Source organism: Adelges cooleyi, unplaced genomic scaffold (genome assembly GCF_023614345.1).
Source record: "Adelges cooleyi isolate 19-005CV unplaced genomic scaffold, UGA_ACOO_1.1 ACOO_flye_CR_arks_rails_tigmint_CR_PRNA_8, whole genome shotgun sequence".
NCBI lineage: Eukaryota > Metazoa > Arthropoda > Insecta > Hemiptera > Adelgidae > Adelges > Adelges cooleyi.
The window spans coordinates 6,239,840-6,255,383 of NW_026096513.1; the positions used below are offsets into that span (position 1 = coordinate 6,239,840).

The 15,544-nt window shown below is 35.5% G+C and overlaps 1 protein-coding gene across 2 annotated transcripts in view; it reads left to right on the forward strand.

Moving 5' to 3' along the window:
- Positions 1–15,544, forward strand: part of LOC126845917 (facilitated trehalose transporter Tret1-like) — a 59,574-nt gene that overhangs the window by 21,658 nt on the left and 22,372 nt on the right. For both annotated transcript variants that reach the window (XM_050584951.1, XM_050584952.1), the window contains one exon: positions 10,368–10,880. In XM_050584951.1, the coding sequence (XP_050440908.1) occupies positions 10,368–10,880 (513 nt within the window). The remainder of the gene's footprint in view (positions 1–10,367; positions 10,881–15,544) is intronic.

Sequence of the window (15,544 nt, forward strand, 5' to 3'; positions counted from 1 at the left end):
GCACACAGGCCTTATCGAAGGTTGGTTGAAATTACTGTAAAAACAAAATAAAAAAAACATTCTCCGAATCGTAAAATATAATATTTTATAAAAAAAAAAAAATAAACGATATACATTCTACACCAGTGAATCTGCTATCGGTTTTCCGCGGCCATTAAAATAATGACAAAACCATTATTCTCGAAACAATAATCTGATTACGATTTGGAATGGTTTTATTTGTATTTATCCAAGATGAGGTGCTTTAGTTGTAGCCATTAAACGCAAACAAACGCAGACTTTTACTGTATGTCACGGTGTGCAACAAATAATAAATGAGACTTAAAAACCGGTTAAATTCGTCTTAGTAAGTATTTTTTGCAATTTTATTTAGATTAGGTAAGGTTAGGTGAAGTAGGGTTGGATGAGGTTGAACCTAGTTGTTGAGATTGTATCAAAATGTGTCATTAAAAAAACAACAGCTAGATCGCGCCACATTCGCGCTACCTTCGTGACGATGTTTCGTGTCGTTTCCGAGCTGGGAGGGCCAAGGCTAAATCATACTCCATGCTTGTTGCTCGGCATCTTCTTCTGCATAGCCTTGCCCATTAAAATGGAGGATTTTTCATGTAGCTTTTATTTAAACAAAAGTATACAGGCAACTCAACAATGGTAATCGAATTGTATTCTACCGTTGCTTCCTGTTTGACTTGCTGCACTTGTTACTTACTATTTACCTACAATATATAGTTTACACAATATTTCTCCGTACAACTTAATTTGCTGCAATAATACAATTTGTTTTGAATAAAAATTCCTGTCGAATCGTAAAAAACAAAATAAATTAATTGGACTAATCATAGGCCACTTAACGACGTTTGAGGAACAGATAAATAAATACCACAATTTGTTTAACAATTAATCGATGAACGTTCCTTACGTTCCATTAATGTACACAAGTCATAACTTACATACTGTTTACTTCATACTGTAAACATTTTTACTTTGTTTTGTGATTGTGAATACGAGTTGTGAAGTAGCGCCATTTTGTAGAATTACATTAGTTGTGATACGAAAAATGTCTTATTAATTTAGCAGGTTATTTAGAAGGAGATTAGGTTGGATTATATTAAATAGGGTGATGTTAGCGTATGCTAAGTAAGATTTAATAACTATTTTTTAAATTTTTTACTAAAAAACTTTATATTGGTTTAAGCTGGGTTAGGTTGGGTTAAGGTAGGCTCGGGTGGGTAAGGTTATTTCTTAATCCTTTTCCCGTACAATGTATAAAACCCCGTTTGGATTGGATTAGTTTGGGTTAGAATTATTGTCGAATGAAAATTATAATTTTTAGAATATCTGCGCCTAGTTGTGAAGGACCTCTCGTGGCTCGAGTTAAGCGTTTTAATTAATATTTTTTTTAGCTTTGGTCGACCGTACACGTTTTCGGAACGACCGACATCACGTTTTGTTTTACACGGACAGCAAATATTATAATTACTCTTAACGATAAAATTCAATAAAAAAATTAAACGCGTGCGTCGCCTTGAATTTTATTTATAACTAATTTGTGCGACCGCCGCAGAGTTTTAGCCAGAGCTGACCGCAAGTGTTCAATATCGAATAAAAACGGTTTTTTGTTTCTAAAAACAAACGACAGTATAAAATGTACATTCATTTCAGAAACAAATTGCAGTATCATCAAACTGTATTCGTTTCTGAAACAAATTACAGTATAAAATGGTTATTAGTTTCAGAAACAAATGACAGAATAAAATTGTATTATAGTTTCTGAAACAAATAACAGTATAAATAGTATCGTTTTCACAATAAAATGCTATTAGTTTCAGAAACAAATGACAGTATAAAATGTTACTATAGTTTCTGAAACAAATAACAGTATAAATAGTATCGTTTTCACAATAAAATGCTTTTAGTTTCAGAAACAAATGACAGTATAAAATGTTACTATAGTTTCTGAAACAAATAACAGTATAAATAGTATCGTTTTCACAATAAAATGCTATTAGTTCCAGAAACAAATGGCAGTGTAAAATGTTATTATAGTTTCTGAAACAAATTACAGTATAAAATGTTATTATAGTTTCTGGAACAAATGACAGTATAAATTGTATTGTTTTCAGAAAAAAAAGACAGAATAAAATGGTATTCTTTCCTGGAACAAATGACAGTAAACATTTTAATTGATTCTAAAAAATCAAAAATTACATTGGTTATAATAACCCACTGTCCTGATAATTAATATTACAACATTTTTTTCTTTTGAAATTATATAATATATATTTATATGTATAATTAACACAATATGGTATATATTGTTTTTTGTCAGCATTGGACCGATGGAATTTCCTGTGCGAACGTCGTGGTCGGCTTGTGTTTGACAGTATATTAATATTGTTATTGTCTTCTATTTGAAAATTAGGTTGCTTATCGAAAACTGCTACGTTTGAATAATATTTTACAATTTTTTTTTTTTTTAAGTTTTTTACTCGACCGTACGATTGAAAATAATCCAAGCAAAGTTGTTTTTTTTTTAACTACAATTTAAAAACAATTTTTTTTCTCGTCGTTTCCCGATGACGCTCAATCGTACGATATCACAAACCTGAAACGATTTCGATGTTATAATATAGGTATATATATATATTTTTTTTGCAATCGTGTAATTACGCATACATTACTGTATAATAGTAATAATTATATTTTACGTCGTGTTACCGGTCGGGTCGGATCAGGTTGAGACCATCTGAAAATAATATAATGTGTACCTACGTCTAATATTGTAAATGACTAGAAAAAGAAAAACGACCGGTAATAATAATGTTTGCAATTAGACAGGAGGAAAAAAAAAATCGTTTTAAATTTCTCGTTCAAGTTTTCATCCGAGTGGCAAGATAATTGCACATGATATAATAGACAAAAAAATAATTTTAGGCGCTCATTAAATTCGGGTTATTATTCTATACATTTTCATTTTTTACCAAAAAACCGCTTTAGCTCGCTGTGTAATTTCGACTAGTAAAACCGCTTGTATAATTATAGACACAAAACGTACTTTTGTAAAAAAAAAAAAAACGGCTCACCTTGAAAGCCGCGTCATCATTAAAGTATAATATGAATAAATCTTTCCTGTACACAACTTTGTACCGCGTTTTGTGATTGATTATTTTACCAAATTGTCGTCATGCGGCCACTTTCAAAAAGATCACAACTCGAAAAAAAAGTTGTTCACTTACAAAAAAATAAAAAACGCCAAAAAACGTACAAAGTTTTATGGCAAAGGCGCGCGCGCTGGATCTCAATCCAAAGTATAAGCCTCAATGAAGATTAATGCATAGTTCTTAATTGAAAATCAGGGTTTGTCTTTTAAACAACTGCAACGTTTTTTCAATACGTTTCCTATTTAACCGACCATGCCCAACCTAACTTAATCAATCACATGTTTCACCGACTAGACCTAACCTGACCTTTAGAGGTGGTAAAGTACAATTTTATTATCCCACGCCTGTTTTTTTTTTTTTTATAAATTTATTGTAGTATTTGTTTTGGAAAAAGGTCAGTACAGCTGTGTTTGAATCACATTGAATATTATCTTGTAGATTGTGGTTAGCGACGGTGGGACTAAGTTATGTCAAGTTTAAGTTGATTACAACTGATTAGGAAATAATTTCAATATTAGCCGAGGATAATCTATTTGTATATATATTAATATATATATAGGAGTTACATCAGGCCCTAAAAAATTATAACGGCGAACCGAATGTGTTATTCGAACGACTAAGCGGCTATTCTATACCGTACTATACAGAGTGATTCATCAAGGACAAGACGCTCGTTTTCTCTGAAAATAATAATTGCAATTTAGTTTTCTTTTTGGAGACGCATCTTTGGTTTTGTCCTTTTACAATATTGGATGTTTTTTCTTTTTCGTTTTTTCCCCCAGAGCTGTTGCCAACTTTTGAAACTTTAAAAACTTGTTCTTCAAAAACCTAATTTAAATCTTAACCCAAACTTATCTGTCCTACACCGCAGCGGTTATGCCATGTACAAACCTAACCTAACCAGCAGGTGTTATCATAAACACAACAAGATGGTATCTTCAAACGAACCTAACTAAACCACCTTAACTAAAATTTGATCAATTTCTACAAGGCAGTCAATTACTCAACTAGTTGTCTTTCTGATATAAATACAATATTATTATCTCGACAAAACGATTGGATGATCAAAAAGAATCGTTCAACAAAAAAAGTATTTCACTGAAATGATTTCATCTGTGCACGAATTTTACTGAACTAAACGTTAAAAATTGTAAAACAATTTTTTATAAAAAAAATGTTCCAATAGCGTTGTTCTGGACTATGTACAAGGTGACATCTATTACAATTAATGTATTATGTGTTAAGTATTCGTGTTATGAATAACATTAAAACTAATTCCATTTAGTAATGTGGATGTGTGGTGAATATATATTATGCGTAGAATCGTTTTTTATACTATGCGAAAATGTTCAATTAAAATGATTATTATTACTGTTATTTCGATGATTAAAAATAATGAATACACTTTGTTTTAATTGATATTTAACCGATTAAAAGTTCATTCATACGTATCGGTTAATAATAATATGCCAAAAATATTAATTTGCTTAATATTTCTACGCTGTCCTAATCAAATACCATTCGATACCTTTATTCGCAATCATTCAATCAAAAATATGAACCGCAGTCGTACTATGGAAATATTTTATAAGTGTGTTTACACTATTTCAATGATTTTCAACTTATTTGACAACAAAAAAAAAGTGTTTGACGACACGCGAAGCACATCAGTATTGTTGTAATGAATGGTTGCAACTCGAAAGGTTTTTTCAATGTATTTGAAGGCAAATAGAAATTTTACTATACAGCATGACTAATAGTATTCAAAGTGGTTCCCAAACGTCGAGATCATAAATAATTGTAGGTATACAATTTTGTGAATCTTTAGGGACGTTTTTATGGATTTCCATCTAACTCTGCAATTATTATTGCACGGATACACAACTATACATACTGAGGGTAGTATGAAACCCATTAAGAAAATACCATCTTGTTATATCGCGCAAACGCCTCCCATTTTTTTTTTAGCTTCATCGCAAAAACGGAAAGATGTTAATTTTACAAATGATATGTGCAGTGTGTGTCATAGTTGTCATTCTACTTTAGCAGTGTAAATTTGCATTTCTCACTTGACAGCGCGAACGGTCAACACTACGACCTCGACTACTTATATATATATATATTTGTGATCACAGAATGAACTAGAATTTTTTTGTCCACTACCGACTATAATTAAATTTCGAATAGAGTTTAGCCTATAGTTAGACTACCCTTACATTTTAAGCGCAGACGGCGCAAACGGTCATAAAAAAGCCAAAAAGATCCTTAAAAGCATTTATTCTTGACCGCAAACGTCGTTGTATACCGCGTGTAAAAGTAATAAAATAAAATTATAAGAATTTCGAACTTCAGGTCGTTGTAACTTTAAACATATTTAGGTTGGCCCCCCTGGAATTTGGAACACGACCGCGCTGGTAAACTGAAAAGATGGTCGGCGCGTTTGCCCGCGATAAGCGGTTTGTTTCCCACGTGAATTTCTTATCAGAGTCCTGGCTCTGCAAGCCTCGTAGATTTTTAAAATTTTTTATTATTCCAATTCGCAGTAATTAAATAATACTATTACGTGAGACTGCTAGCGGAATCCCGGTCGAGCCTGCCTCCTTATCTCGTGTAAATACTGTAACCGTTACCGTTTTATCCGATTTCAATTGTTCTGAAATAACTTTTGGATTTCCCATAATCTGTCTCTTCTGTGGACTGACTGATCGCCTTCAGTTTTATTCGTATGGCTCGAATTCAACGAAAGTTTTTCTCAAAACGTCAGGTTGAGTTGGAAATTTTCTTTCATTTTCTAAGACAATGTTCGGTGTAAAGCATATTTGGGTTGCTCAACTTTTTGCATTGGCCTTAAACTATCCCGGTTTTTTCTGTTCTGGGTTGATACTCTTCCCGGTTTCTTCTGCTCTGGACTGATACTACTGTCCTAGTTTCTAGTGTCGTGGTTTCTTCTGTTGTGGGATGATACTGTCCTGGTTTCTTCTGTTCCCGTCATCTTCTGTGCCGATTTTTATCTTTGCTCGTGTACTCGTCGCTGTCATTCAACTAACTAACGTGTTTATCCTACTATAATTCCCAAAAGATAATATACATTCGACTTGAACACAATGCCATATATGTCCCAGCAGATTACTCATAGGTAAAGATAATAGACCTATATATGTGAATGTATATAATATACTTTTCCGCTCGTGTAATTTATGCGCGCACTCGTCTTTTTCTACACATTTCAATTATTAGCACACGCCTTTTTCTTAGCATACATAGTCATACATGTTATATATATATATATATTGGCAGTCTCCAAGTCGTTTTTTTTTTACCAAAAAGCACGACCTATAATAATGTTTTTATCCTGTCGCGCGCGTGTCGTCCGCTGTTTGTTTTTCGAAACAATAGGCGCGAGTAAAAAAATATTGTATTGGGTCGTCACATACACACATAGATATCGTGCATCTCCCTAATATGTTGTAGTCGTTATTGAGTTATCTGATCGAGTGGTGGTGCGGTTATAGGGAAAAAAAACGCATCCGAATCGCAAGCCAGACTATCGTGTCGATCATGACTGGTCGCGAGGTCTGTTCGAACCGTTGAAGCGCACAATACACACAAAACGACAGTGACAGCAAAAAGCGGGACAGAGAAAATTATCGCAGTAGTATAATCTAATGACTTGTTGTCGGATTAAATAAGAAAAATCAGAAAAAAAAACCTAACGTGCCGTTGCCGGGTTAGGAGGTGCGCGCGCGCGCAAGGTATATTATTATTATTTATATTTTTGCAAACCTACCGGGTGAGTGTTCCAAGTATATGTGTAAACGTATACTTTTAAAAGTAAAAATTACCCGACAACGTCAGCCTTCGTTTTTTTTGATCGAGAGCTGATATTCATACCACAGGGCGTCCCCTGTCGAGCATAATATAATATTATAGTATGATTATTGTTGTTATTATTTTCGTGAAACAAATAACGTTAACAACGCGCATCGTTGGAGCGCTTAGTCATGTGCTTAAGTAAAAAACGATTTACTGATTAGCGATGTACGATTAACGACGTGTTATTAAATGATAACAATGTGAAAAATATCACGATAACCGACCGCCAACATTCGAAAACAAGCGGTCTTAGCTTACAAAACGACAGAGGGGTGGGGGGAAATACCAGTGACAAAACAAAATCTACATACTTACATACATAGTATTATTATCATGTTCGATATAGCCTGCTTGTTTGTGTGTAGTTTTTTGTTTATTCATAGTATATTTTTTTGTTAAAACCCAAGACGAAAGAGCCGTCCGGGGCTTAGAGGTCTTACCTAACCGACTAATTCCGTTTGGTTTGTTCGATTCAGTACATCGAATTTTGCTAACTTGTGACCTATCCAATATACGTTCGGTTGCTATGGGCTCAAACTGTCCCGGTTTCTTCTGTTTTGGCTTTCTACTGTTCTGTTAACCACAGCTCGGCAGAAAAAAAGCCCACTTTGAAAGTAGATACAAACGATTACAATAAATTACTATTGATGCGTTTGCAAGTACCACATTGCATCCTATGCATAGTACACAAAAATAGGGTCGGTCCCCCAGCAGATGGGAGCGTAATCGGATCCATCAAAGTTTGGGAATCTAATAGTGTCTTAGAGTATCTTTCCGTTGCGCAATCCTCATTTCCGACAAATGTCAGTCGAAGAGACGGTAGTTTAAGTGAATACTAATCTGGTAGAAAACTATTTTTTTTCATATAACGAATTTCGAACAAGGGACAACAGCCGTTAGTTTGGCCGTTGATCCACATTGCTCGGTCAATGCGATTTCGATTTGCCCCGATTTAGCAAAACTAACGTCTATCCTCGTCTTTGCTGTCTTACAATAATTAAATGCTACTTGTTTTGTACTACTTGGACGATCAGAATGGGCGGTTTTCTACTATGGCTATTCGTTCGCGGTCGGAGCTGTTGCGGACGACAACGCAAACGGTTTTGCATAATAACATTATAATGATTATTATTATAAAATTTTACTTCAATATTTTAGTGAGCGCCACGAGTTTTGTTGTTTGTCTGTCGACGAGCAATAATTTAGTCAACGCCGCCTTCGTTTATCACGACCAATCGACATACTATTATACATTATACATATATATATATATATATATGTATGTAGTCACTCTGCACATACAGCGATGACAACGATAAAGTAATTTTATATAATATGTATATTTAATGGCGCATTAAATATTTCATACAACGTTAAAAGCACCACGACGGTCTGTTGTTTATAAGAAACAAAATTAAGTAGGTTGCGGCATTCAACGTCCTGGCGTGTACATTGTTCACAGGCTTAAGTATACAATTTTTGAGCAATTCGGGTTTTACAATTTTCCTAAACAGGTCGAATTTATGTATTTTTTCCTTCAAAATATCACTCGGGAAAATTAAATTGGTAAATCGGTTTTTTTTTATTGTAATTAATTTTATTACTACAAATCGGTTTGTGGTCGCGTCTGAAACAACAACCAGTGTCATTCGTAGGCATGTTTAATTGTGTATTATTATAAAATTATCAGTTAGTGATCAATGCAATATCATTACGGTCGTGACTCGCTCTAATACAGCTGATTACGACACAATAGTACTTCTAGACATAAGCGTTTCATTTATTTATTCATTATTTTTTAATTTTTTTTTTATAGTTTTTTAAGAGTACAGCAAAAACGTAATATTTTGGAAATCAAGTTATTGATAAAACAGGATTTCATTTTCATTAATTCTCTGTAGGTAATGTTAGTTGAAATTTTCAGTTTGTGCTTTTTCGTTAATCGAAGGTTATGATTTGGGTTTTTGTTTGTATATCTTAAAATGTTATCACGAAATAAAAGACAATAAATAATGTTGTTCCAAAGTCATTAACACTTACTTAGAATATATTGCTTATCTACATACTGTACTCGGTACAAAACAAAAAAACTCGTTCTACAAAAATAAACGTTCAAGTTGTAGAAAATTATCCGTAAGCGTGTGCCGTTTAGCGTTTGGGAACATTTGTAGTAGAATGATAAGTGATGCAAACGTCTCTTGTAAATTATCGCGTCAAACAACTTGGTGAAAACTTTTTGCACATTTTCGGAAACAGCTTTTTGAGATGGTCTGAAATGTATTTTTCCATATGTGTGAAATGTGTAATTTCATAGTTTGTTCTCCTCTTCTCGCAAACACTCGAGGGTTGTACTTTCCCGCGAGAAAAGGGAAATAAAAATGTAACTTTCTGTGCTCTTGAAAACGATTCCCGGGTCAGGAAATCTGTAAAACGACCGTTGAACCTCTGCGTACACGCTGTGTTCTTGTTGAATCACTAGGATTGCTGCGGCTGCTATTAGGTTATTGCTTTAAGTCGAGACAATTTTCTACACACTGCCCATTAAAAAAAAAATGGCGTGCTGTGCCCTAACATCATTGTAGTTTTGCGGTCATAATATATAGCAACAAATTAGAAACGGATGATCCTATACTTGAAAACCGCTGTCGGCGGTCGTGACGCACACAGAGACCCATATTATAATCCGGCACAAAAAATCTGACTAGTCAGACGGCTTGCGTTAGTTCATCCTGCTATTAAACTATTACTTTAATATTGACTGACTAGACGTTTCGCATTGCTTGTTTATCTTCGGTCACGATCGTCGGGTATTGTCCTATTGCCGCAACGATGACACCCAAGTGTGCAAAAGTCGTTTGTGCGATGGCACCTATCGGCATTAGAGACAGTGGTTCGGGTACTAACGAATGGCTCTTCCGTGACTTGAGCTTTATGTAACAGTTCTCCTTCTCCTCTTTGAAAATCTAAACTGGCTTGTTAAAAAGCATACGAATAGAAGTCAATCATATGAATATTCAGGGAAATTCACGTGACCAGCAGTCAGCCAATAATAGATATAGTGTTTGCATGGCGCGTTTTACGACATGATCATGATTTATGTTTGTCAAAAATTGGCTTGACACTTTGAATTGCATGATGCATGTTTTGTGAAACAAATGTGAGGGGAGACGATGCGATAGTGACAAGTGCGAATGAGGCGGGAATGGGATGGCGATAAGGGGAAATCGGCAATTCCTAGATAACCGTTAAAAGAATCCACTTATCATAAGACATATTTGCTCGTGATCCAATTGTATTGTAGTTACTGATCGCTGGTTTTTTTGTTGTTCGCAGGATATGCCTATCACAGAGGACCAAGTCACCGAGCTGTACGGTGAAGGCGCCCGCATCCACAGCGTACACCACAGGACCAAGCCGCAGCAGTCCGTGTTCGCGTCCACCATGTCGTCCACCGCGTCGGTGGACACGACGGTGGGCTCCACCGCGGCGCTCATCCACAGCCACGCGGCCAAAGTGAAGAAGAAGAAGTACGCGTTCCTCAGGGGCCAGGGCCACCACCATCACAACCACACGCCGTCGGCGAACGGCGGCTACGTCAACGGCAAGCACGGCCGGGACGTCGGCCACCACAGCCAAAAAGAACTGAACCTGCTGCTGGCCACGCCCACGGTGCCGAACTTCATCGACCAGATGCGCAAGAAGAAGCAGGCCATCGACCAGGTGTCGGCCAAGCGTCTTAGCAGCGACGACGACGACGACGAGGACGAGTTCGACGACGACATGATGTTCCAAGACCTTAAGGCGGCAGCCAAAATCAGGACGTCGCAGGACACATACGTGCCACAGGTAAGCAAAACCCCATTCAGACACGAGCACTCGGGTGCAAAAAAGGCATTACCCGTAAGCACCCGCCCCTCCCTTGTATTACTCATGATGTAGTCTGGCAGTCGCGTTAGAAACAGGAGTCAGAACCGTTTCAATCAATAGATTCGGATGGTTTGTACAAGAGGGGATTGGCATGTTGGGAGTGTGGAATAGTGTGAAAAGAATGTTTAAAAGAGCAGTTGTCATTTTGTCCATTTCGCGGAAAAACAAATGAATCGCGGATGTGTTTTCGGACTGGTGTTCATGTTCGTTTGTGACCAGCCATAGTGACTATTGGGCGTTGAGTATAAGAGAATTTCGAGACGAATGAGATAAGGTGAAGTGGTGCACAAAGGGCAAAGATGAGTCTGGGATTGACACCACCTCTTGATTGAACCGTAAATTTGGTTGGAGGAGTTGAGTTGGCGACATTATTTCGAGGGTGAAACGATAACGTATCCGGTTCATTTAGGCCAGCTACGGAAAATGACTCAAATCATCATCGCTGTAGCAGCCTATTCGCGCATTTTGCATTCGCTTAAAACTATAGGTGGCCTTTTTTCCACCCGGGTCGTTGTCATTATTTATAAATATAGTGTACAGAAAAATAAAATTACACCGGACCTTTGTGACATTGACCACACACTTTACCCTCGCATTGATACACATACACACATTACCCTTCTTTTATTTAACCTAACTCATTGCATATTGTCATGACAGTTTGTGGCGACTAAGCTACTCTGGTTTTGATTTGCAAGGGCAAAAATGATTTGAATCGGTTACCCGTCAACACACGAGCTTTTGACCCACAACGGATTAACCAGAACAATCAAATGTCGGCGGTACAAAAAAAAAAAAACACCCTTTGGCGTTTGAAAAGCGCCAACTCGTTTCCCCGCTACCCCGCCGTACCATTATTACAATACGAATAATCTATTATGATAACACTAGCAGCTCCAGTTGTTATTATTCTTATCCGCGGACAAGAAAGGCGCTTATTGTCATAGGCGACCTCGTTACCCGCAGCAGCGTAGACTATCATCAATTACAATTTTATAATAATAATAATAACAATAATATTACACACTCTACACATCCTATTCCACTTAATCGTCTACAATCGATAGCCGCGCAAGAACTGAGCATTTTAGCCTCGGTCGGTCGGTCGGTTGCTCGTCACTTAAAATCGTATAAAGCGTGCATACTTACTTAGTGCACAATATTATTATCTGTATACACACCCGAGTCGTACCATGGCCCAACAGTTTAACAGGACACTGTCCCTGAGGGCTTGGCCGTCCATGTACGGCGACTACAAGTTCAACGAGGACGACGAGGACGACGACAACGCCAGAGCCAATTGGGAACAGGTAAAAAAACAACCCCCTTGGTTAGGTTAGGTTAGGTTTGGTTAGGGTTGGTTAGGTTTGGTTATGTTTGGTTAGGCTAGGTTAGGTGATACCGTGTTACGGACTACCGATTTTTGTGGTGTATTTTGTACTTATTTCTTTGTGGAATTGAAATGGCGAGAACCCAAAGAGTACAAGTGAGTCTTGGTAAAAATATACAAAGAAAAAATGTCCTGGGGAATAGGTATAACTTGTCCGAATATAAAAATGTTCAGAAAAATCATACAGGTTGAATTTTTTATCATGAGCCACTCAATGGCTTTTTTGTAGTGATCTTATATAATGTTATCTCAAATTTCCACAAATTATTATGTTTCTACATTTCTCCTAAACTAGTTCTTTCGATAACAACTTTTGAAACATATATATATATATATTTTAAACTGTTTAAATTAAGAATATTCTACTGAATATTTCGACTAGTCGATAACCAGTTTAGGATAACTGTTTTTTGAAGTTTCAAGTTTAGTGCAGGAGGAAAGGCAAGAGTGTAGTATTCCCAATCGCACTTCCCCTCCCGCCTTAACTTTTAAACTCTTATAACTTTATAAATAACTATCCAAAACTGGTTATTAACCAGTCAACGTGTTTAGTGAAATAATTCTTAATTTAAAAATGTTTAAAAAATAATATACACGTTACCATTTAAGTTTCAAAAGTTGATATAAAAATTATAATTAGTTTGGGAGGGGGGTAGGAACATTATAATTTGTAGAAAATTTAGATAGCAGATTATGTAATAAAACTATGAAATAAATAATTCAATTATTAATTAAACCTAGTGAGATATTGAGCGGCCCATCGTACTTAAGCTTGACTTTTATCATAACTGGAATTAACTCGACGACCGACTAGAGTTGGGCGGTTAATTATTTAAATAATAAATTGTTATTCCAAACCGGCTAGACAAACTTTCACCACAACAAAGTAGTCGAACGTTTTTATTATTATTCCCATCAATTTCATTTCGTTGACACGAGTCGATTTAAACTTTTTGACTTAACGACTTAACTTCGAGGAAGTTCACAGATAATAAGACATTTTACACCGCGAGACGGTTGGTTCGTCCAATCTAGGCCAACGGAGAAAACAAATCATATTTTTTTGTTGCTCTTCCGGTTATAAAGTTTTTTTTTTAGTTGTCGACTGTTTTTTTTATTTTATAATCGTTGTTTTCTTTTTTACCGATATTTCATAATTATCCGTTTTTTTTTTGTTGTCTTCCGTTTACCGTTTGTTTACTCGAATAAAAAATCAGTCGACCAAAGAATTTATTATGCAATTGTTTTTATGGCATTAAAAAAAAACCGGAGGAAAAAATATTTTTATAAGTCTTTTAACGGATTTTTTTTTTTTATACAGTATGGTTTTTTCTTTCAATCACCGTCGAGTAAGACAATCGAATTTAGATTTAAAGTTTTACCGGATAACTTATAATGATATAAAAAATATTAATTAAAAATTATATGGCAGTTATAATAGTATACTAAATTTTGAGTACTTTATCCTAACGGTCGCGCGTTTCACTTGAGAACTAAACGTGTACGGATATAATTAATATGATATTGAAGAAGTTTGAAGAATTTTTAAAGAAACCGCGCTTTGATCGTTAATTGTTACTAATCATCTGTGTGGTTTATTAATTATACAGACTTATATTGATATTTGTACAAAAATTGATTTATTAGTCGTCCGCGGTGGTTTTTTGTATTGTACGTTTTAGTGTTAACTTAACCCAAAGCTTATTAATCGAATAAAGACAAGCTCTAATTGAAGCAATTATTTCCAGCCCAGCCAAACCTAACTCGACATAATATTATGCTTTGAAAATGCGTACAAACTAAGTAGTTAACGTTTTATTTAATATACTCGTGTTTTGCCCAAAAACGAAAACCGACTATAATGAAATCAAAATAGAGAGCGACATTATTTTAAAACGACTGTCATGTTAGTTTTCGTTTAAAACAAATTAAAAACACCTTGTTCAACGGTGCGGATTAAACCAAATAATACACACGAAAGAAAGCTAGCAATTTCTAATTACTAATTACCGAACAAATTAATTTACTCACAGTACATTATTAGTCTTAGCTTTTACTCGATTTTTGTTGAACATTTTTATGCCTTTTTTGGAACAACGTGTTGTGTAAAAGTTTTGTCCTAGGCTACATATCCCTTGTTAATTATTTTTCACACGAATATAATGGAAAAAAAATTGTCTATTTTTGTCAAGGAGAAATTTAGGAGTATAAACGTCATTTAAATGAATTAAATTTTTTTTCCAATAACTTTTAGTCATGTTGCCATGTTTAATCGAATCAAAAAAGGTAACTAATACCTAACCTAACCTAACCAAGTTTGTTTGACTAGTTAAGAGTAAAAGCACCCATTAAAAAATTAAAAGAAAACCTAACCTTCCGGAAGGCAAAACGGTACGTTTTTTAAAAAAAATTAAAACTTTGAAAACTTAGTCATTCAAAAATGTTTAAATAGTCGGTATTTCTAAACTATGTATTGAGCGCTATACTTAGAATAATAGCTTTTACTCTAAATCCAAAATCAAGCGAGTTATTTTCAGTCTGCTTAAACAAGTTGAGATGAAAAAACATTTTGAAATCGCTTTTAAGGATGCTGTGATAGTGCAAAAAATAAATTAACTATTAAAATAGAGTCCTAGTTATTGAACTAATAACTACACATCACAGTTTAACCTTTAAATTAAGATTTTCTAAAAAAATTGCCTATACTTTACTCCTTAAAAATGGGCAGTGCGACGTCCTCATAAAAAGTATACTTTTGCCCAGTTTTTTGTAAGCTTTAACAACCGTTAATGTTTTTTTTTTAAAAAAAAAAAATACTGTGTCCACATCTAATTGAAATGTGTGAAAACGTGTGTCCGTCACGCGGCTGATCTATTCGGGCTAACCGAATCCAACCAAACCTAACCCGACCTATAGTGCTGTTGTATATTGATTGGAGTGGTCGAAGACTTGCCATTGAAAAGAAATTCCGGCAAAAACGACAGATGCCAATGGGGAGTTACTTGACAATTATGCGAGGTCGTGGAGCCTGGGCGCGGCGGACACACACCACACAGGACGGCATTGGACGGTTTCCCCTTGAGCGCAATCCGGAAAGCAACACAGGCGTACGCGGCCGACGGTGTGTTTGCCTATGCGCGGCGCCTGCCAAACCGGTGGGCGTCGTTGTGTTTGTTATTATTATACATTGCCC